Source organism: Sciurus vulgaris, assembly GCF_902686455.1.
Source record: "Sciurus vulgaris genome assembly, chromosome: 12".
Lineage (NCBI taxonomy): Eukaryota > Metazoa > Chordata > Mammalia > Rodentia > Sciuridae > Sciurus > Sciurus vulgaris.
Genome location: NC_136473.1, coordinates 111,216,870 through 111,240,758, shown reverse-complemented (window position 1 = coordinate 111,240,758; position 23,889 = coordinate 111,216,870). Strand labels below are relative to the sequence as shown.

The following is a 23,889-nucleotide window of genomic DNA, read 5'->3' as shown; positions in this document are numbered from 1 at the left end:
TCCGGTTTCTGTGCATCCTTGGTGCTTGGCACAGATGACTCGAACCAAGGTGCCTGAGGCTGGGGTGTATCATATTTTATCCGTATTCACTGTAATACTGCTATGTACTGTTCTTCTAGCTGAAAAAGGTAAACATTCATTGAATGAATAAGCAGAAGGGTGGGTGGGTGGATGAATAGATGCACAGGTGACTGGACGAAAGAAGAGACAAAGGGAGGCAGGGAGTGGTAAAATAAGTCATGTGAAAAGAGGAATATGCTTTTTACATGACTTTAACAATTTTAAAGTCTTCTAATAAATTGTTGAATTGGAGGTCATAGAGCTAACAGGTTTAATTGTTAGATCTGAAATTTGAATAAAGATACCCCTATTTGAGAAAGTCTTTTATATATCTTAGTTCTGGATAGGGCGGTTTGGCACTTCTCTATCAAGGACAACTTGGATGAAATTTTATGATAAAATGCTGTAGACTAAGATATAAATAATTGATTAGGCAAATCAGTGGCCTGTTACCTATGTAGAAGCAGTTGAGGGTGGAAAATATCATAGTTTATTAATATATTCATTATCTAAGGTAATGTTGGACAGATGGAAAACATATAATTTTAAGGGGTAGGGAGTTCAGACTTGTATTGCTAAAATCATGTTTTGGAATTCCACTATCAATCTGTCAAAAGAAAGGATGCAGTGCTATTTTGTAATAAAACAAATGCTTGGCAAATAGAAGATGCTCAATTTTGGACATTTATTTGGATGGATAATGATAACTAGAATAATTGAAGTTGACTTATAATCAGTCAACAAGTTGGTCACAAGAGGAAGGATTAAATCCACCTCTGGGGTTTAGGGAAACCATTTTGAAGATGTATCAGTGCAGGCAGATTATTCCAGGCAGGTAGAAGGCACAGGGTCTGGTGAATCTGTATTTTAAAAAGGTTGCCGGGTTGCAGGAAGTGCTGGGTGCGGGTCGGTAGCCTCAAAAGGGATTGTAATTGGGGTCAGAAAGACATATTTGGGAGATACCCTAAAAAGCAAATGATTTCATTTTGAGGCAACTTAAATCTAAAATAATTAGTTGTGCTTTGCCCAAAGATGCACACAATTAAATCGCAAAAATGCATTTAACACGAGGTGTCTGGTGTTTTCACCGCACCTGGGGCCCAGGTAGCACCTGGATCAAGAAAGCCTTATATCTCAAGGATGAGTATTTTTTAAAAAAGTTTTTATCACTGCATTATAGTTACACACAACGTGGGGTCCATCTAGACATAATCATACACGCATGGAATGCAATTTGCTCCATTTCAGTCGCCAGTGTTTCCTCCTTCCCCCCCAAAGGGTGACTTTTTGTCACCAGTAGCCACACGGTCACTGGACGCTGGCCCTCCTAAGCTCTACGGGGTTGGTTCTGGTCTGCAGGTTGCGCACTTCTTCTTCACCACCGTTCACTCGAGCAGGAGGCATCACACAGCTTGGAAAGGTCTAATACGTGCTCGCCTCGTCCTCCCAGCGCTCAGGTCGCACTCCGAGGAGCCCGCTGGATGACGTCACCCAACGCGCTCGGGAGGGCGGTGCGCCCTGGCGTGGCCCCGCCCCCTGCGCCGAAGCCCCGCCGGGGCGTTCGCGCCTTTGCCTTCTTCCGGTGCGCCGTAGCGCAGGTCGTGGGTCACGTGGTGTTTGCCACTGGCCCGGAAGCAAAAGGCGAAGGGGCGGGGCGGAAGGCGGGAAGGCGGCTGCGTCCGGGTCGCGGCGAGGGGCGGGGCGGCGGGCATGGTAACGGCTCGGGAGCCGAGCGCGGAGGGCCGCAGGCAGCGCCGCCGCGGGTGATCGCCGCCGCAGCCGCCGCAGCCGCCTTCCCGCGCGTCCGGTGCGGCCTGCGGACTCGCCTCATCATGATGATCCACGGCTTCCAGAGCAGCCACCAGGACTTCTCCTTCGGGCCCTGGAAGCTGACGGCCGCCAAGACCCACATCATGAAGTCGGCGGACGTGGAGAGGTGCGGCGCGGGGCCGGGGCCGGGGCCTCGGGGGTCGGGCCTCCGCACGCCGCCCGGGTCGCGCTCCGGGCGCGGCCGCGGGAGCTGTCACTCGCCGGCGCCTCGGTGCGGGCGGTGCGACCTGTGGCCGGGGTCTGAAGCGGGGCCGGGAAGAAGGGAGGCTTGGCGCGGAGCAGGCGGATGCTCGCCGGGTGCCCGACCCGCAGCGTGGGCGGCTGTGCGGGGTGGAGGCGCGCGCGGGCTCGCGAGGATGCCGACCCAGCCCTGCCGCGGCGGTGGTGGCGCGGGTGCGCAGCCCGCGGGCCGGGACACGCAGCCCGAGGCTTTCGGGTGCCGAGCGGGGTCTGTGCCACGTTCCGGGTGCCCCGCGGGAGGAGGGCTGCGACGCGTCTCTGGGACTCTTCGGGCGGGACGGAGGCCGTGGGAATGGGAGGCGCCCGCGCCCTGCGGCGCGCGTCCCCGCCGGGCCGGGAAGGCTGCAGGGTTACTGAGCCGCCAGCTGCGATGCGTGTCCCGCAAGGCTGCTGCGGGGCGGGGAGGCCGGGAGCGGCTTCAGAAGGTTGAGTGCCGGGGCTGCTGGCCTACCGAAGTGAGGGGGAGAAAGGAGGGCTTCGTGCAGGTGCAGAGGTGCGGCCTGGCTTGGGTGTCCAGCTTTGCCGTTGAGCCGGTGAGCAGCACGGGGGCAGCAGATTGGGGGCCAGGGCGAGTTTAGTTTGAAATGTGAGGTGTGCACGGATCACGAAGTGGAGAAGATGAGTAGGAATTCCATATATTTCTGTTGTAGCTCGAGGAAAATGACATCTGTGGGTTCAGGTTGGAGAGTCACCAGCTTATAGTTGGTGCCTGGATCCTTGGAGTAAGTTAAGATCACGGAGAAGTCATCCAGAGGAAAAGGCAGACGGAAGACCCTAGGGAGCACTGTCACGTTAAGATTCAGGTGGAGGAGTGACCACGGAAGAGATGAGAGTTATAAAACCATATTTTGTTTTCTTATTTAAATAAAAATAGAGATAAATGGTAACATTTTTGAAGACTCACTGAAAAAATTAGGGAAATACAGAAAAGTTCCTTTCATCACACCACAGATTGAATTACTCTGAATTTTTTCCTCTTCACATAACTTTCTGTTATATATTGCACCATATGTAATTATGCCATAAAGCAGCTAGCTTTAAATTGGAATACCCATATAATTTACTTTAAGACTCTAAGAGATGCTATGTGTTTGGAATGTTTTAAGGGAATCAAATTCCAGATCAATAATCTTCTTATCTATTATTTCTGAGTGTACTAGTCCTTTTTCCATATGAAAAGGAAGTCGTACCCTTATCAATCCTGAGTTTTTTAATGGTGCATCTCCCTAGGTGTAAAAGCCTTTAGGGTACTAAGAAATTGATCGTGTAAACTGTTGGATCAAAGAGGTTTCCTTTAATAAACATTAAGGAATCCTAAAACCTTAGGAGCATCCTATCTTCCTGTTCCTTAGCTGGTTTTTCCTATTTGTTAAAAGTGAAGTTTGACATTAGATATGGGGTATTTGGGCCTGTGTTTAAGATACTTTGAATTTAGAACATTTGAAGCAATATAGGGGACTGGGGAGATAGCTCAGTCAGTAGAGTGCTTACCTTGCAAGCAGAAGGCCCTGGGTTTGATCCCCAGAACCACAAAAAAAAAAAAAAAAAAAAAAAAAAAAAAGACATTTGAAGCAATATAGGTTAGTAACAGTGATTCTTTTATGTATATATCTGGAATATTTTCCATATAAATTGGGTGATACCCAGATTATCACGTTTTATTTATTATTTCATATTTGGTATGAATACAGTATGAATTCAGTAAAGTAGTTAAAACATATTTCATGGAATCACCTAATAAGAAAGAATGAATTTTACTTAAAATTTATGATGAAAACTTACCATTATTAGTTATTCTAATAATGTGCAACTCAAAAAAAATTATCTCACTGGTAGTGCACACATACATACACAGATGCGATAAATATACAGTAGGTGTCCAGTTTTTTTCTTACTATTACATCATAAACAGTTGTCTGCATTATTCTTACGTTTTAAAATAGTATTTCATCATGCAGATATACTTCAGTTTATATAATCATTCATTTCTTTATGGTTGGGACTTTTTTTTTCCTCACTATTTTTCACTATTATAAATATGGTTGTTAAAGAGTATTAGTGTGTTACCCCTTTTTCTGTATTTGGGATTATTTATTTTGTACAGATGTCCCAAAGCTGATATTTTAAGTCACAGAGTATACATTTGGTAAAATTCTTGCAATGCTTTGCTTGATGGTTGTCCTGGGGTAGCAGTGGGCCAGACTGGAGGAGAGCAATTTGAGCAAGCGCTGGTTTCTCTTACAGTGGCAGGCGCTTTTGCTTCTTTTCATCACCACTGTTTGAAACACATAACAAGTTGAGGGTTTTACTGGAAAAGATTTTTTTTTTTCTACAAGTGCTGGAACCTTCAATTGCTGTCTTTTCTTTGCTGTTATTAATATAGTTGTCTGGTAAGAATGAAAAGTTCATAAACACTGTGCTTATGGAAATGTGGGCTGTCTCCTATGCACCGATAGTGGAATAACTAAAATGTTTAGTTTTTAAAGTTATGGGCCTTTGATGATTCAGTGAGATAGATGTTTCCAGTAAGGACCAGTATTTTTTCCATCTGGAACTTAAATTTTAAAACTTGATCATGCAGTGTTTTTTTTTTTTTTTTTGGTGTGTGTGTGTGTGTGTGTATACACACCTGTTTGGTGTGTCTAACTAGAAGTGGATTTAAAGTGATTGGAAAAAAGAGGGTATTTGTGGACTTGGGATGTGTGGGGATCCTTTGTTGATTTTATGTAAGAATGTATTCTTTAATATGGTGTTTTTTTACCTTACTGAGTTATCATAGCTAATTAGGTGTTCGAAAAATCCAGTTTTAAAAAGGAGAAAAGGCAAAGAAAGCTTTCTAGTGTGCTGGAGCAGCTGTCAGCACGTGCAAAGAGATCCTGCGCTTGCTCGATCCTGGAGGGCACTCGGAGCATTGAGGAGAAGAGTTCCTGTGGTCTCTTTTCCCTAATCAGTGGTTATTGTTTATGCTCTTTTTATTCATTGTGCAGTTTTAAGAAGTGTTTTGTTTGATTTTCTAGCTATAATAGATTAGAAGCCAAATGGAAAGGGGTGAGGGTGCTTCAGGGGCTGTTACCTGTCTTCCGGAGGTGCACTCACTCAGTGGAACGTTTGAACTTGATATTGTCCCATATGGTTGATGTATTGATGATCTCTGATAATCAAGAAGTGGTAAAATAACATTTTATGTTTTCTGTTTAAGGACAGCAGAAAAATCAGCAATTTAAATTGGACAATTTAAAAGCAGCCATAACAGAATCCATATCTATATCTCTAGTATGTAAGTGCAACATTTTTCCCCCAAAAAAACTCCTGAAAGGAAAAAGTTTATCATTGTCACCAACCTCCCTGCGCAGATGAGGAACATAAAGACAAATTCTGATGTATTTTAACTAGCAAGCAACAATTAAACAGACATTTAAAAAGATTCTGTTATGAGCCATTCCTTTACAGAAAGTTGAAGCCCCTGTGCTTTGTGGACAAAAAGGTTATTATTTATGGACTATCTAAGCCTTGGCTCATGGAAGTGATCAGTTGGCTAAGGGTGTTGGTCATTTTAGGACCTGGTGGCATAAAGGAGTGAACATACTTCTGTAATTTAAGCTATTGACCTCCATGTATTTTATTTATCCCAGCTTGTTCCTTTCGGGTATGCTCCAAATTTTTTTCCCATTGTTTGTGGTACTGGTTCAGCACAAGTCAGGAAGACCAAGAACTTGGTAGTGATCAGAATGTTATCCAACTATATATGGTTTACTTTATTGTAAATAGTGTTGAGCCGTGGTCAATAGTTTTATATTCCTTAAAAAAACATAGAAAAGCCTATAAACCATTTTGAAAAGTTTCTAAAATCAATAAATTTGATACATAAGGTAACTGGAAAATATACTTGCATGGAACCTCTGTGTTTTTTATGCTTTCGAATTGCAAGAAACGGAGACCTAGGTTGCTGAAGTGTGAGAATAATACATGAAGAAATGATTAAGTACAGGAATAACCTCTGAAACTGGGGCAGTTTTTGTGCCCCAACAACTGCTGAAGCTCCACTCATCTTGTTGCTGTTACTTCTGTCTTTGCTTCACTCTCCCTACTTCCCTTCCAGTTACTTAACAGCTTCTCTTCCCTTTTCTCTGCCTCCTGGCTTCTGCCATCTCACTTAGCTTGGGCTTCATTTGACTGTCCCTCAGATTTCTGAAAAGAGAATCAGAGTGAGTCAATTACTCTTTATTCTATTTAGAATAAACATTGGGCAGAGTTCTCAGGCTCAGAGTCAGGAGTTCTGGCCAACCCATTGGTAATTGCCTTTGGTGAATGTGTTGGACTTTCATCCCTGTATTGAAAATCTAGGTTGTAACCAAGGTGATGGGATCATAAATTATGGTGACCTATGCATATAGCTACTTTTTCTCAAGCAACTAGCTGCCACTTAAGACTGTTGGGGCTGACGATACAGCCCAAGGTCCTGGGTTTAATTCCCAGCACCAGCAAAAGGAAACAAAATAAGATTTCCCTTTTGCAGTTTTAGTATTTACTCCTTTTTGATTCCCTTTGCAACCTCTGACTCTATGCCTAGATACAAAATCTTTTTTCAATCTTTAAAAGAAAGAGATTGTAGCCTATAAATATTCAGTATGATTCCTCCCCCACTGTGGAAAGTGTTTGTTTAGACATCTGTACAAATGGTATGTACAAATGCCCTACTACTTTTTTTTTTTGGTGGTGCTGGGGATTGAACCCAGGGCCTTGTACTTGCAAGGCAAGCACTCTACCAACTGAGCTATATCTGCAGCCCACCCTACTACTTTTAATCTGATTTTCCTTCAGGATTATTGAGTAGGTGGTGAATTTTTTTCTTTAGGAATGTTAATATATACTAGTACCCAACTTTTAGATAGAATTTAACATTTCTTGGTGAAATTTAGTGCATAAGGAATCAAAAATTGTATTTTTGAGCCCTCAAGATCAAATTCCTAAATATTCTGTTTTAAATGACTGTAATTGGGTTGTCAACTATTCTTTTCAAGACTCCTAGTACATTAGAATTTCATATTGTAACTTCTTGAAAAAAATTTTTTTCAGGAAGTAAGTAGATATCTTTCTTAAGAGAGAAAAGTTCTTTATTCTTGATTTACAGTTTCAGAAAAGAAAAAAATTAGAGCCTTCTTAATTAAAACATTTTAATATTACCTGCAGTGGCTAAAATCACAGGGAGTTGCAGTCATTACTTCTTCAGTATAAAATTATCTGTACTAAAAAAAGTAAGATATAATTGTGAAATATTCTGGGGACCTCACACATCCACTTTCTTTATTGAAGAAAAAAACAGATAAAACCTGTGTAACAGCAGAACCAAATAAACCATTTACTCTAAAATTCCAGGCATTGTGGGCTCCTTCCCTTGCTAGTTTGTTTATTTATTTATCTTTATCACCAGTGGTAGTTTATTTCCTCTAATAAGATGCATCACAGTCCCTTTCAACCTCCTGGATCACTTTGAGATTCAGAGGTTTACATCCTTTTAGCATTGCTTTCATGTTTGTGTATCTGGTTGTAATGTGCCATTGATAGTATTTTGCTCTAAGATGAAACAATTCTGTTAGTACATTTTTTAGCGTCAAACTGATTTTTCAAATTTGAATGATGTACAGACTTTAATTTGTTTTTTAATACAAATCAATATTTGCTCATGTTTTCTTAATTCCTTATAAAAATAGTCAATTCAATCTGCAAAAAAAAAAAAAAATCCCCTTTGCCACAAGGATTAAAACTCACTCAGCCTTCTAAGGGGCTACGGGGATTGGTGATCTGGAAAGGCCATGCCCTCTTAAAGAGGGGGGGCACTTCTCCAGCCTGTTGGTGCCATGTGGTGATGTAGATCCAATGTTAGCCCAGGTTTTTTGTTTTTGTAACCAGAAATCCAGATTTAAATTTGCTTCATTTTTGTTGCAACTATTTAAAATATTAAAAAAAAAAAATAAACAGAGACAAAGCCCCAACAGTGTTCAACTAGCAGAAAACACCCGTGGATTACTGATTTGTGATCAGCTTTTTAGAGTGTCTGATGTGACTTTTCTTTTTTTTCTAATGAGACTGCCCAGATGAGGCCTAAGCATATAGAAAATATTCTAGTATATAGGAAAGAGGCCTGAGGCTCAGATCTCACTACTCAGAAGCATCTTTGCTTTTTTTTTTGTATCACTTACCACTAACTGACATCATGCTGCATGGTACATATTCTTGTATTTGTTGATCTGTCTTATTTAGCCTACTACTTACTGCCATAAAGATTTGATGATGAAAGCATTTTATAGATTTCTTGCAAATATACCATGTTTATTAATCATGTTATTTAATTCAGTTATGTAGGAAGAATTATGTTGGATGAAAGGAAATACAAGTGCCCCCAGTGACATACAGTCCTCTCATCTGGCTTTTGGTTTTGTGTAGGTTAGCGGATGAATTGCACATGCCATCTCTCCCTGAAATGATGTTTGGAGACAATGTCTTAAGAATCCAGCATGGCTCTGGCTTTGGGATCGAGTTCAATGCTACAGATGCACTAAGGTGTGTTAACAACTACCAAGGAATGCTTAAAGTGGCCTGTGCTGAAGAGTGGCAGGAAAGCAGGTGAGAATCCAGGCATTTATGGGTTAAAGACAAAGATATTCTTTTTATATATGTTTGTGTTTTATTAGACTGAAGTGCTAGTGTTATTAAAGTTGATAGTTGGGTTATTCTAGAATTCATTTTTCTCAGCTATAAAATGAAGTTTAATTACCCACTGTTTGAATATTTGTTGAGTTAAATTGAAATATAATTGAACTAATCTATATAGGATTTACTTTTTCAGACTGGGTGTTCCTTAGTTAAGAGGCAGTGCATTATACTTTAATGTTCCTGTTTTTAAAGACAGATTTTACTTGTAATTTGCATTAAATATTTGTTTGATAATCAAAGTAGCAGTTATTCACTTTGTGCCATTTCTGTACTGGGTACCTTGGAGGATACAAAGAAATAAACCTTTAAATCAGGCAGTGTACAGACCACTTGGAAAGATGACATCAGCGCAAATATAGCAATAAGTGTGCAGGAATACTGTAAGAAAGATCTTATACTAGTGAATTATGGCAAGTCAGGGAATTTAGTAGGATTTTTCGTATTTGTAGAGTGTAATTTGGTGTGATGTATGAATACAGATGATCTATATTCTGCATCACTAAATCTGATCCTTTTCATTTTGGTACACGAGGACGGAGGGTGAGCACTCCAAAGAGGTTATTAAGCCCTACGATTGGACCTATACGACAGATTATAAAGGAACGTTATTGGGAGAATCTCTTAAATTAAAGGTAAATCTTACTTTTACAAGTCATTAGTTACCTTGGACAGCCTCAGCATTAGAACTTTATACTAATGGTTTTGGGGGTTTTTTGTTTTGTTTTTTGTTTTGTCACTACGTTCATTCTTGTTGGCAGGCTTTTGAACCTATATGAGGGGATTTTGCTTATTGATTTTTTTTTTTTTTAGTGGAAAATAAAAGAAGGCCATGATAGAACATCATTTATCCTTTTTTTTTTTTTTTTTTTTTTTTTTTTTTGTCAGAGATGAGGTCTCCATATGTTACCTAGGCTGGCCTTGGACTCCTGGGCCCTAGCGATTCTCTTGCCAGCATGCTGGCCTGGAGTAGTGCAGCAGTGCCTGAGTAGTGGAGCAGTGTTTATTCTTGAAAGTGTGGTTGGCAGAATGGCAACTGCCTTAGTGTTAACATTGTCATGACCAAGATGATTTAGACAGGACTTGCTAGCTAGTAGCTTAGAATTTTGCACATGAACAAATGGAACACTGGTCAGACAACTTTATTTTGTATCCTCCCTGCCCTCCATATGAAGCTGGGATATTTTGGGGCACACTTCTTAATCTATCCAAATCTTGGTTTTATCAGCAAACTGGATAAAGACACACCTAACCACACAGTAGCGTTTTGATATAAAATAATTCATGGCAAAGTTCCCAATACCTTCTAAAGCTTTATATTGGTGTTAAGTTGCATGTCTGTAAGCCCTGCTGAAGAAGAGACTCACTTCACGGTAAATGGAAGGTGAAACTGGTAGATCTTATTGGGACTTAAGCTGTATTTTAAAATCTTACAGTATGACTGAAATGAAACAAATTTGACTTAGATCGTGTATCTCTAAATGTCAGATCATTTAAAGCACAAAAGTATTTCCTTGTAAACTATTTTCATTAGAAGTTATTGGAGACTATATCCTATGTTGGTGCTTAGGCAGAAATGTTAAGAAGATAGGGTTGTATATGGACTCTGTCTCTGCAGAGATTTTTAGTCTCAAGAAGATAGACGTTCATAGTAAGAATTTAGTAAGAATTTAATTCTTGTCATGAGTTTCTAGAAACCTCTGCAACATTTCAATCTTTAACTATTTCTTGGGACTTCCAGGACCAAAACATAACTTTTGAGATGACATGCTTTATTCTTTCATTCAGCAGGTGTTTCTTAAACTCTATGTGTCAGGTACTAATCCTAGAAGTTGTGGGTACAGCACAACAGAAAGATTGCTCCTTTTTATCTAATGAGTGAGCAAGCTTAATCCAGTCCCAGACAGAACTGCATAGATTAGTATTCTCCTCCTCTCTTCTGATTAAAGTTTGCAGAAAGTTTAGGTCACTTGATATTTTGTTGCCAGGAGTGAGGAAATGGGAACTTACTTTAACCTCATGAATGCTGAAGACTAACTTTGTGGACTGACTTAGGAAAAACCTCCTGGAGGCTATGAAGAGGCATTAGTTGTGAATGTTAGCATCAGGAGCAAGTCACAAGCAAGAACCATGGCAGTTAGAAACCAAGACTGAAAGTAATAGGAGGTGAAAACTGTTCAGTACTCTCTTATTGACACTTCAGCTTATAATGTGATTTATTCTAAGGTGTTGCTGATGAATATCAATGTAATCACCTTACAGTGGTGGTATTGAACTCAAGCTTTGGCAGAATGCAGACTCAAGTTCAAATCAGCACCATTTACCATCTTGGAAAAACAATTTGTGTGTGTGTGTGTGTGTGTGTGTGTACGTGTGCGTGTGTGCACGCGCATACTGGGGATTGAACTCAGGACCTCACATGTGTTAATTAAGTAAGCCCTGTACCAACTGAACCATACCCCAGCCCACTGGAAAAGCAACTTTATCTTGTGAAACCTTGTCTCACCTTGGTGAACTGAGGACAATATCTACTGTGAGGTAGTAAATAAGGTTACATATGTGAAGTGTTGAGTGCAGTGTCTGTTCCACAGTAAGATGGCAGCACATGGCAGCTGTTGTCACTGGGATAACATGTCTCAAATGTCAGGGGGACCGAAGTTAATATTATTTGAAATATCAAGAGTAAGAGATGGATTGTCTAAATATTTACTCTTGCTTTATGATCTAGAATTGATGAATGTGTTCCCTTTATTACCTTTACAAAACAAAACAGTACACAGAAAACAAAGTAACTTTTCCAGGCAAAATTATTAAGGTTTTGTTGTTGAAACTTCACAATAACCTTGTAAGGTAAGTATTGTTATCCTTATTTTGTAGGTGAAGAAATGGGTTCAAGATCTTAAAGCACATCGCTCTTTACAGTGTCCTGCAGTAACATGCATTGACAACATAACTCCAGAGTTGTAGCTTTTGCAGGCACTTTAGTCATGTGGAAGATCTGTTCCTTGGGAATCTAAGGTTTTGTTCTGTTTACTATAATATTGGTTGGGATTTCTAATTCTTTAACTCTTTAGTCCTTTCTCAAAGGCTCTGTACAGGCAATATATATTTCATATGGACAGCAGGAGTATTAAAAAATAAGGAATCAGAATGGAGCCTTCTTTTGCTGTAAAATCCTTGCTTTTTTAATTGCTGGAGGCTGTGTGTGTTTAGTGTTTTCTCACTCTTGGGTGGCTTGACTTGTTATTCTATGAGTTGTAACATAGTATAAGAAAAGAGAGCCCCTCACAGAGTTCTGCTGACCTGCTGGGTGCAGTCCTAGTCCTGCCATTTTTTAGCCAGGTCACCTTAGGCATCTGAGGTTGTAGTATAAGAATGTGGTAGGAACACAGGTCAGCTGTTCAGGACTGTACCTGGCATGCAGTGACCTAATCATATGGGACCATCTTCTTTTCTGTTAATGCTGCTCCTAGTTATACTGCCTTTTTGTGGTAAAACATGCTTAGTATCCATGCATTTAAAATTTTTTTAAAAGTACATTGAAACACTTGTCTAGTTTGTTCATTGTTATTTAATATCTTGGCCATAAAAACCTATCATCTTTCCTAAGTGTACAGTTCAGAAGTCTTAAGCATGTTAGCATTGTTTTGTGACCAAGCTCCAGAGCTCTCATCTTGTGAAACCAAAATGCCACGTCCATTGGACAGTTCCCCAACTCCCACCCCAGACCCTGGCAACCTCCTCCTTGCTTTCTGTTTCCGTGGGTTTGTTTGCTTTAAATAACTCATACGAGTGGATTCATACATTGTCTTTTTGTGACAGGGTCATTCATTCGTGTTATAGCATGAATTAGTGTTGCCTTCTTTTCTAAAGCTGAGTAGTATTCCACTGCATGTGTACAGTTCGGTTTGTTCCTCTGTTGATGCATGTGGGGTTGCTGTCATGCATAGTGCCACTGTGAACATGAACGTGCAGCTGTCTCCTTGAGATCCTGCTGTCAGTGTTTTTAGATGTATAGCCAGAAGTTGTATTGCTGGGTCATATGGTAATTTCTTCTAGTTTTTGAGGAGCCACCATACTGTTTTCCACAGTGGGTGTCCCATTTTACCTTTCTACCCTTTTCAACATTTTTTTCTGTTCTTTTCTTCCTTTTTTCTTTTCTTTTCTTTTCTTTTTTTTTTTTTTTGGGGTGCTGGGAATTGAACCCAGGGCCTTGTGCTTGCAAGGCAAGCACTCTACCGACTGAGCTCTCTCCCCAGCCCTTCTTTTTTTTTTTTTTTTTTTTTTTTTTTTTGATAGTAGACATTATAATGTATTTGAGATGATCTCTGGTTTTGATTTGTATTTCCCTAATGGTCAGTGATATTGATCATCTCTTCACATGCTTGTTGGCCATTTTATCTTTATTATCTTGATATAAGTAATTTTAGGGGGCATATGTGCTGATATAAACATTGGAAAGGAATGAAGTTTGTAAGAGTAAAGGCAAAAGGTGCTGCATTTGATTCTGAAGTTCGCTGACAGTTCTTGCCCCTACTGGTGTGGGTTAGCAGTGCTGGTACTGCCATGCCTATGCATTGTTAAGTAAGTGGATGGTGCTGGGGGACGTCAGGTTCATCCCTGTTGGAGTAGGAACTCACAGCCTAGCAAGGGGGAGAAGCTGCCGTGACTCCTGTGGAATAGATTAGAGTTGGAGACATCAGTGGAAACTTGTGTTTGACTTAATGTAGAGACAGATGGTTACATATAGACATATTTATAGATGTGTGTGTATATACATACTATCTGCACAGGTTAGTATACACATGTATTTCTTAGCTATCAATTCCAGTAATTGAAATTAATTAAAAATTATTTAAGATTGTCACTGTGTCATCAGAATTTAATTGAAAGCAAGTTAAACCAAGAGGGACAGTTGCAAAATTGCAGAGGCATGAAGGGTCATCTGTAGGTGAATATGGAAGAACTGTGGACATTATTTTCTCTTGGGAATCATATGTGTTACTTACTGAAACATTTTTCCTTATATCTTTTAATACTCTTTAGGTTTCCCCTCCCCCAAATCTATGTAGTCTCTTGAATAATCTTTATAGTTTTCTCCTAATTCCTATACAGTTATGTCAAATTATTCTTTTCGGATTCTGCTCATAAGTCAAGGAAATGACCTAATTATGACTGTTGAGTAAAGCAAAATAATAGCTGCCATTTACTGAATACCTATAGTTTGACAGTAACTTTTGTGTTTGTGATAACCCATGTCAATAATAGAAAAGCTGAACATTTTATGTTGAAAATGGGTGTAGTAGATGGTGTATGCCTGTGATCTCATTTATTTTGGAGGCTGAAACTGGAGAATTGCCAAGTTGCAGACCATCCTAGGCAATCCTGACCTTGCCTCAAAATAAATAAAGGACTGGGGATGTGACTCAGTAGTCAAGTACCCTGGGTTTAATCTCCAGTATCACCATGAAGGAAGAAAAGAATGACAAATGGCAAATGATTTGGGTGCTACTGTTATGAGACACTGGGCACTGGGTTTAGTGGACTCCTGATAACAGTCTGCCCTGGGGTTATGTTTTTGTTGGGGGTAGGGGGAGAGAGAGAGAGAGAGAGCGAGTGCGAGTGTGTGTGTATGTGTGAACTACAAAATAATACATTGAAAAGATTGCCATTTTGTCCAAAGTCCTGTGTGGTACCAGCAGTTACCCTTAGGATTTTTCTAAAGTTCTTGCTTATCTCATTATTCACATTATTCACATTATTCTCTTTCTTTTATTTGTAAGTTTTGAGGCATTAGGCCGGGAATCAAAGATATAGCATTCTAATGGGAGAATCTTTTTAAATTCCAAATGAATACTTATAAGTGTGATTTCATGGAACAAAACATGTGATAGTTGTAGTTCACGTTTACCAGTTTTCAGTTGGTTAATTTTCTTAGTCATAATACAATACTTGGTTTTCATCGGACTTGTATGAAGGATGGGGACTTTTGACTTTATACTTCTGTGAAGCTGTACACTCTGGCCATGCAGGAAAGGCTGAGAGGAAAAACTACTTTCTGTGACTCTATAGTTCCTTAAATTTTTTTTTAATGTGTTTAATTTTTTTAACATTTTGTTCTTTTTTGTTTTTGTTTTTTAAAGAATTTCAGCTTTTTTTTTTTTTTTAACTTTATTTTTTATTTAGTTTTGTATGTGGTTCTGAGGATCAAACCCAGTGCCTCCTGCATGCTAGGCAAGTACTCCACCACTGAGCCACAATCCCAGCCCTTAATGTGTTTAATTTTTTTCTTCCAGGTTGTACCTACAACAGATCATATAGATACAGAGAAATTGAAAGCCAGAGAACAGATTAAATTTTTTGAAGAAGTTCTCCTGTTTGAGGATGAACTTCATGATCATGGTGTTTCAAGCCTGAGTGTGAAAATTGTAAGTATTGTGATTTTTGTTATAAATTGACATTTTTGTTCCATTCTTGCCATTAGGCAGAAATACAAGACTTCCTTGGCATTACACTGAGTCTTATCATACTGTGTACAATTTTCACTTGGGTCAAGAATACACTATAGTGAATATCCATTATATAGTTTATTTGAAAATTTCAGTATATTTTAAGACTTTACCTCAGCAAAGCATTTAAAAAAATATATATGTATATATACAATTGCTTGGCTACTTTGTATTTCATTTGCCTATTATTTAACCTGAGTGAGAACAGCTTAATTTTCACATTTTATAGATAGCAAAAAAAAAAGACCCATGTGTTAGGATGCCAGTGCATCATTAAACTGCCATCTCATTTTTTAGCATAGAAGTAGAAAAGTGATTTGTAAATTCTAAAAATGGAGCATGTATGACTTCCATTAATCATATTATTGGTGGAACTTGCTTTAAAGATAATAAATAGGCCACTAGCAGTTATTCATATTTATTTACTATTGGGTTATGATGGGGTTTCTAATATGTTAAAAAAAAAAAAAAAAAAAAAACCTCAACTGAAACTTTTTATGAAATGTCTTTGCCTTTAAGTCCTAGCTACAATATCACTGCTTCTTTATTCACAGTTCTCTCAGGCAGAGTTCAATATGCCTTTTTCATATTCCTGTAATAAGTACTTTTATATCAGACCTCACAGTTATAGCATTTATCATGGGGTCTCTCAGAAACAGACCTCAGCTTCAGGCATTGTTCTTGAGCACAATGATATGGGTACTGGGACTTAAGCAGTAATAAAGAATGAAATCTGTAATACAAAAGGAACACAATATTTGTTTTAAAGTCAGATTTTTTTCTGTGGGATCATAGGATTTTGCAATTGAAATGAATTTTCAGAGGCTCATTAAGTTCAACCTATATGTTTCATAAACCAGGCCCCCAAAAGATTTGTTTATCTGACTGTGAGACTAATTAGCTACAAATTTTCTTTGTACCATCTAATATATATCATTATTCTAGTACTAGGCAGCACCTTAGACCCTTGCTCACTTAAAACTCCAATTTCCTTTTTTGTATGTTTTTATTAGTATACATTATTTATACAGAAAGGTAGTTTCATTGTTCCATGTTCATGTATACAGATAATGTGATCCGTTTGCTCTTTTTTGTTTAGATTTATTCACCACCAACTCATCCAGTCATGTCCCCTTCCACTTGTCTACCCACCCACTGAATCAGCAGTGTTGAATATGCGTTTGCATATCTGCACAGGCATTTGTGTCCAAGTGGGAGGGCCTGTGAGTGTGGGGGGAGCCACATGTTCTGAGGATGAAGGCATGGGCCTTAAGTATTATGTGTATACCAGAGTGAATAGTAAGTCTCAAATGGAGGAGTAACATCATCTTAAAGTGTTCTTTTTTCCTTCTGAGTATAACTTTTGTTAAGTTAGGTGACAGGAGTACAATTTTGACAATGCCTGGAAGGATTTTGTTATAATAGTGCTCTTTCCGGGTTGGTTTCTTTCTAGCAACGTAACACATCTGTTCTAAACAACAGTGAAATTCCCTTCTGCAGAAGGAGACCAGCCTGGTACATACGATGTAGGCAGGACATCAGGAAGTGTCCTTCTTGTGAAGCTGAGAAAGTAGACCTTTTCAAGGAGGAGGGCATTAAGGTCAGCGTCGGGTGATAAAGAGGGCTTGTAAGTTTAGATTAGGATGGTGTCCATTAGACTAAAAGGTTTGTATATTGGTTTTAGCAATTAGGATATTGTTCACTTTGGCAAGAACAATTTAAGTTATATGACTAGGCAGTAAGTGAAAAATGTAGAAGTGGAGATATAAATGTAGAGCGAATAGTAAAAATTCCAGAATTATAGTAGAAGAAACAAAGGCATAGGAAACAGAGAATATGAGTCTTACAGGCTATGTGTGTGAGTGAGTGAGTTTTTTTTTTTTTTTTTTTTTTAAACCATGGGGATGATTTTAGCCTGGGCGGGTGCCTGCGGGAAGGTGCTGTGTGGCTCAGAGCCTTCTCTCCACATAGTGTCCACCCTCTCTTTCATTTGGCAAATTTAGTGAGCACCTGCTATGTGCTGAGTATTACCTAAGTGGTAGAATGCTGTGATGAAGGAAGCAAGTATCCCCGCTGTGGTGAAGCCTCCAGTCAGGTGGCCGGAGATGGGCATTGAGGAGTAAACACAAGGGCTGGGGAGATAGCTCAGTTGGTAGAGTAAACACAAAAGTGAGTGCAGGCTCGCCCTGTTGATTTCTAGAGCTGTTCATGGAAGAGGATAGTGAGGGGGTCCTAGACATGCCATGGTAAGAGGGGCCTCCCTCTGGGAAGAGACATTGGTTTTTTTATACAAGGACTGAAGGTCAAGTAAACATTAGCCAGAATAAGGAACAGGGTGTGAAAAGGTCCGAAGGCAGGAGGGAGCTTGACCTGTGACTGGCAGCTCTCTAGGTAGTTAAGCTGCTGTCGTGACTAGGTCGTCCTGTTGTTTCTTCATAAGGTGGACTTGTGCTTATATGGAATTATAAATCGTTCTCGAGTGTTTCATACCTCAAAACTTTCTGTACACGCTTCTTCCTTTGTGGAATTCTCCTTCCAGCCCGTTCTTTCCACGTGCAGCTCAGGTGCTGCCTTCTCTGACTTTCTTGAGTAGACTTAGATTTTTCTTTCTCTGCTTCTTACATCTTGTGCTTACTTATCGTAGTAGCTGCCCCATCATTTTATCTGTTTGACCATTTCCCTGGTTGGTAAACTTTTTGAGCCTTGGGATTTTTATCTTTTCATTTATATAAATCCAAGACCTAGTGTAGTAAGAAACTTGGCACTCAGTAGATAGTAAATATTTATTTAGCAATAAATATTTAAATAATGAAATGCCTTCCACCCCTTCTACACTCTCCCTCCCTGCCACCAGGACACATCTTCTTGCTCTCAGCTCATCATGGCCCTCTCTCTTTGGGAGTTAGATTTGGAAAGCATGGGAGTTTGTAGATGTGCCACAAATGAAAACTGTTAAGAACATGTTCTGTCATTCTGATAACCCAGTCTTTGGCAATATGAAATTGTGCCTAATTGATTTCACTGAGATAGAACGTACTGTTCAAGGTCTCTTTATTGTGTGTAAAGTGAATACAAGTGAGTAGCAACAAGAATCCAGGTGGTTCTTTCATTTTACCGATGTTTGATATTTACTATAAGTGTTACTATTTTTTAAAATGAACATTGTAATTTTCGTATTACTTGGAAATAAATCTTTTGTATCTCAGTTTATTTTGACCTAGAAAAACATTTTTGTACTGTAGGAAACTGAAACCGTGACATTAAGTAGTTTGCACAAGGTTTTGAGGCCAGTTGCCACCAGGACAAAGAGCTGCTCTAGTTTAGAGATTTTTATGTACAGACAATTCCTGACTTACAGTGGTTCTACTGGTGATTTTTTTTTTTTTTTAACTGTGGGTGGGGCTTCATGGTGGTGTAAGAGTGAGATGCATTCAGTAAAAACTGTACTTTGAATTCTGAATTTTGATCTTTTCCCAGGCTAGCAGTATATGGTAGGGCACTCCTGATGCTGGGCACAGAGCCCCAGCCCCAACTCAGCTGTGTGGTCACCAGGGCAAACAACTGACCCTGCTGCGTGCCACATGCTGCTAAGCTCCCGTGTTGGCAGGCTGGGTATGCTCAATGCAGTTTTGATTAGGTGTTTTCAGCTGAAATGGTTTATTGGGACATAACCCCATTGTAAGTTAAGGAACATTCTGATTGCTAATTTAGCTTTCTTCCAAAGCCTTTGATTTTTTTTCTTTTAGCAAAGTAATGAAATATTTTCATTAAAATATGAATGTACTTTTTCCTCCCTCAGAGAGTAATGCCTTCTAGCTTTTTTCTACTGTTGCGGTTTTTCTTGAGGATTGATGGGGTGCTTATCAGAATGAACGACACGAGACTTTACCATGAGGTACCTGTTCTCGCTTAATGATTGTGCTGGTTGATATTGAGCCTGTTAATGTTGTGTTGTCACTCTGGGAATTGGAAATTAAATAATGTTTTCTGTTAGATGGCATCTTTCTGACCTTTAGGTTTGTCTCAGATTCACTCTTGACTGCCCATTGTTATAAAAAAAAAATCACATCTTTTCTAGAAGTTTTAGTTACTGAAAATGTTTTCTAAAAGACCCTGGGTAGGGGGTGATGTTGAAGAACTTTTTGCATGTACTTAATCCATGTTTAAGAAAACTGCCCTTTGTCTCTTTCTTTCGTTTTTAGTATATATTGTTCATATAATGTCCTGATGTTAGAAATGCCAGGCAGATGGCCTCCTGAAATCCCTGTTACTTAATTACATCGATAGCTGTTCTAAAGTTGAAAACTTTTATGTTCCATCTAAAGTAACTGTTACCATGCAGTTAAAAAAAAAATGTTGGGAGGGCTTGAACTGTCATGAAAATTCTTCCAGTAGCTTCATCACAGTCTTTTCTTTCTGAATGAACTTTTAACTTTGGGTTTGTGATTTTGTAGAGTGAGGAATTAGAGAATAGACCCCTGGCATCAGTCTGGGCAGTCATAGTACTGTATGCCAACCTCTCATAACAGCCCGGGAATCAATGCCGTTAGACCTCTGTTTCATAGGCTAGGTAACCAAGGCAAAGAAAGTGAGGCAGTGTGCCCCAGTTCCACAGTCAGGAGGCAACAGAACTGGAATTTGAACCCCGTGGTGTTTTCCTAAATCATTTACTTAGGATTTTTTTTTTTTTTTTAAACAGACATACTGTATTTTTCTTCCCCAGAGTGAAAAAATCTTAATAATATTGTTTTAACTTAATTAAAATCTCTTGTATATCTTATATATACATACACATATCTACATTCTTTCTTTCTTTTTTGTTGTGATGCTGGGGATTGAACCCAGGGCCTTGTGCATGCAAGGCAAGCACTTTACCAATTGAGCTATATTCCCAGTCCTACCTGTATTCTTTCAAAGGAAACCTCTGCTTGTGTTTCTTTCACCTGGTAATATTAAATTTGTTTCCATACATGTATCTAGTATTGCTGTGATTATAGGGATTGGAAATATGTAAATCAATGCAAGTAAATTTATTGCACTTTTAAACATAGGCAGACAAGACCTACATGTTACGAGAATACACATCAAGAGAGAGCAAAATCGCTAATCTAATGGTAAGTAGTTAAATTTCAGTTTTTAGAAATTGAATTTTGATGTTTTAAGTATGGTATCTCCCTAACTATGTCCATTCATTAAATTTACATCCATAAATCATCCATTCATTCATAGAGCTCTATAGGATAAATCCTACTTCCTGGAGCATAGCATTTTTTTTTTTTTAATTTTTGATGTTGATAGATCTTTATTTTATTCATTTATTTATATGTGGTGCTGAGATTCGAACCCAGTGCCTCACACATGTGAGGCAAGTGCTCTACCACTGAGCCACAAATCCAGCCCTGGAGCATAGCATTTTTTCCCCACACTTTTTATTGGTGCATAATAGTTGTACGTCATGATAAGATTTATTGTTACATATTTGTACACACACACAAGATAATAATATAATTTGGTCAGTATCACTCCCTAGCACTTCCCCACTTCTGCCCCTGGAGCATATAATTTTTGAGCTTGCCTCAAATACAGGAACACTTGGAGTTGTTAGATATTAGCCATCATTCAGTCTCATTTTCACATTTTATCCAGGGATGTGACTTCACCTGAGCCATATAGTTGTGGTGGAGTGCCAACTGGCACCAATTGGTGTGCTTTCTACTCTGCACCTGCCACTGAGAATTCCTTTCCACATTCTCTCTTTTTTCTTCCTCAAATGTAGTAATTCTCTACTGTGACATACTTTGGTATAATTTTCCTTTAGTTTTTGTTCTTTGGGGACTTGGGAAGAGCTTCCTCAATACTTAGAATTTTATAATGAATTGCTTAAAAAGTAATACAAACACAGTATTTTGTTTTGCCATAAATTCTTATTTCTGTCTGGGTATTTTGAAAGCTGGGTTAGAAAAGTTGCTCAGATTGTGTTCTAGACAACATAATGGGCTCTAACTGAAGATTAATGCTTTCAAGTTACCAAAGTAACAGGAATAGGGGGCTGAATTAAGATGTATTAAATTCTTATGACATTTTTAGGAGCTTTGTAAATTATGTAACCCTGTGGTCTTTGCATTCAGTAAGAGTTGAATGATTATTTTTAGGTGTATGTAATAATGCTCCTTTAATGCATATGTTACACCTGATTTTGAAATTGACATAGTTTGAGGATACTTAAACCAAAGCGTTTTCAAAAAATGGCATTGCAATAACTGAGAATATATTAATGTGATGTATGTATCTCCTAGCATGTCCCTCCTTCCCTGTTCACGGAACCTAATGAAATATCACAGTATTTACCAATAAAGGAGGCAGTCTGTGAGAAGCTGATATTTCCAGAAAGAATCGATCCTAACCCTGCAGACTCACAAGAATGTACACCTGTGGAATAGAATGTGCTACAGCCTGTACTCACCATGGAATCCGACTAAACATTTTGGCTATTTGTAAGGGGGTATTTTTATTATGAAAGTTAATTGCCTTGTTTATGTGCAGATCTTCTGTAGCCTTAAAAGAAAAAAATAAAATAAAAGATTGTTGCAGGCAGGTCCACTCAACTGCTGTTTGTACTGTCTCTCCAAATTCACACTTCAGATTTACATGTTCTGGAGTTAAGTTTGGATTTATGACTTTCACAAAGTGGGACTTCAGAGTGATATGTGTATGTCTCACGAGCAGTAGGCACGATCTGCAAAGAGGTTACTTTGGGTCATTGAATCCCAGATTGTGCATGTTCATGTACTGGTTCTTGGCTTTGGGCTTTCTAATGTTCATTTGCACTTATGGAGAGTTGTGACTTGCCATAATTTAATGATCTTCACCCGCAAAAATTTTAAAAAATTATCTGCCCCCTGATTTTAAATTACCTTTGAGATTTAAAGAAAGTTTTAGACATGGAACTGAAAACCCCCTAGTGTTTTGAGGAACTGAAGCTGTTATGTATGTGGAAACTTGAACCTAGGGTGTCAGAGCTGTCTCTCCTCCATCTCTAGGTACTTTTCAGCTCAGGACCTAGCTAGTACAGAAGCATGCAAAAGTAAATTTCACATCCATTGGTTTCTTTTGATGATGACCCTTTAATCATTTTATATTATTTTCTGCCTTTCTAGATTGTCTTCATGAAGTGGGAAATTATGTAAGCACCAAGTAAGGGATTACTTGAAATGGATTTTTAAAAATGATTTTTTAAAGGGCAGGGGGAGAATCCCCCCCTTTGTTCTCAAAATAACCATTGTACATATTTCCACTTGATGGAAAGCCTGTTAAATAAGAATATTTAATTGAAAGTATTAGCAAAGCTCAACTCTTCAGGTATTGGCCTGAAGATAAATTTTAGTGAAAAAAATACACTTGGATATTAATCATAGCTCAAATTTTGTACATTATTGTGAGCCAAACAGGGTAAATTTGGTTACATGTAGTTTTGCTATATGACTGCCTTCTGCATTACCTCCAAGGTATAGGAAAATCAGAATTTTGTGTTCTTTGTATACTAAATATACCTGTATTTAATGATTTCTCTTAGGATGGAAAAGTATGTACATATACATACATTGCACTCAGCTTTGTTTTATTCATCATGCAGATCTGAACACAAAAGATTCTACTCATACTATTAATAAAAACTTTCATGAATATTCATTAGTTGCAGTTTCTGGGAAGCATCATATTATACATTGTGTGAGTGTGTACACGTGTGTTTTTTTTAACTTGTTGTTTTAGATGTCTTGGTCCTCGAATAGACTTAGATTACTTATTTTGAGAATCCATTGTTAAAAATTATGGAGAATAAAAAGAATTGACCTTTTTTTCCTTAAAGAAGGTGGGAGGGGTGGGATGAGTGTGCTTCTGCAATTTTCATTAGTTTATTCCTGTGGGGATAACAAGAAAATGTGTATTTGGCCATTGCTAAATGTTATGTACCATTTTATATTTATTTGTTCCAAGTGTCTTTTTTGTAATAGGAGAATAAACAGTAAGGAATTACTGATGTATATTATGCTCCTTAATTTATTTCAGCTTTTCGTATAGCTTAACTGTGTGGTTTGGGGTGTGTTTCTCCTTTGTTCCATATGTTTTGAACTTGGTCGACATAGCAGGCAAATTCTCCATGCAGATGACAAATGACAACCAAACAGGTAGTTCAGAATATAAACCAGCAGTGTACCTTGAGACTTTTGTCCCTCCTTTGCCTCTGTTCCCCCAGTATTTTTGTAGATGTTTTGATTAGCTAGTATTTTCTGTGCACTGGATTAATGTTTTCTGTTTTTGAAAAGATGAATATCTGTCATAAGTGTCATTCCATTTTAGTTTGGAGTACTATGTGCCCATATGATGCTGGATATGAGATTACAATAATGAAAAGATATAATGCTGTCAAACCTCCTTGGGTTCCACATGTGGCCCAAGCATCCATGAACCATGGATCAGAAAGATTGAAGAAAAAAAAAAAAAATCACATCTGTATTGAAAACAGACTTTTTTTTTTTTG

At 38.7% G+C, this 23,889-nt stretch overlaps 1 protein-coding gene across 1 annotated transcript; it reads left to right on the top strand.

Moving 5' to 3' along the window:
• Positions 1-1,736: 1,736 nt before the first annotated feature.
• Positions 1,737-22,086, top strand: TIPRL (TOR signaling pathway regulator). The gene is made up of 7 exons (XM_079106592.1): positions 1,737-1,996; positions 8,575-8,754; positions 9,377-9,476; positions 15,138-15,269; positions 19,150-19,245; positions 20,402-20,464; positions 21,647-22,086. The coding sequence occupies exons 1-7, from the start codon at positions 1,893-1,895 to the stop codon at positions 21,788-21,790; spliced, it is 819 nt and encodes a 272-aa protein (XP_078962718.1). The 5' UTR covers positions 1,737-1,892; the 3' UTR covers positions 21,791-22,086.
• The last annotated feature ends 1,803 nt before the right edge of the window (positions 22,087-23,889 follow it).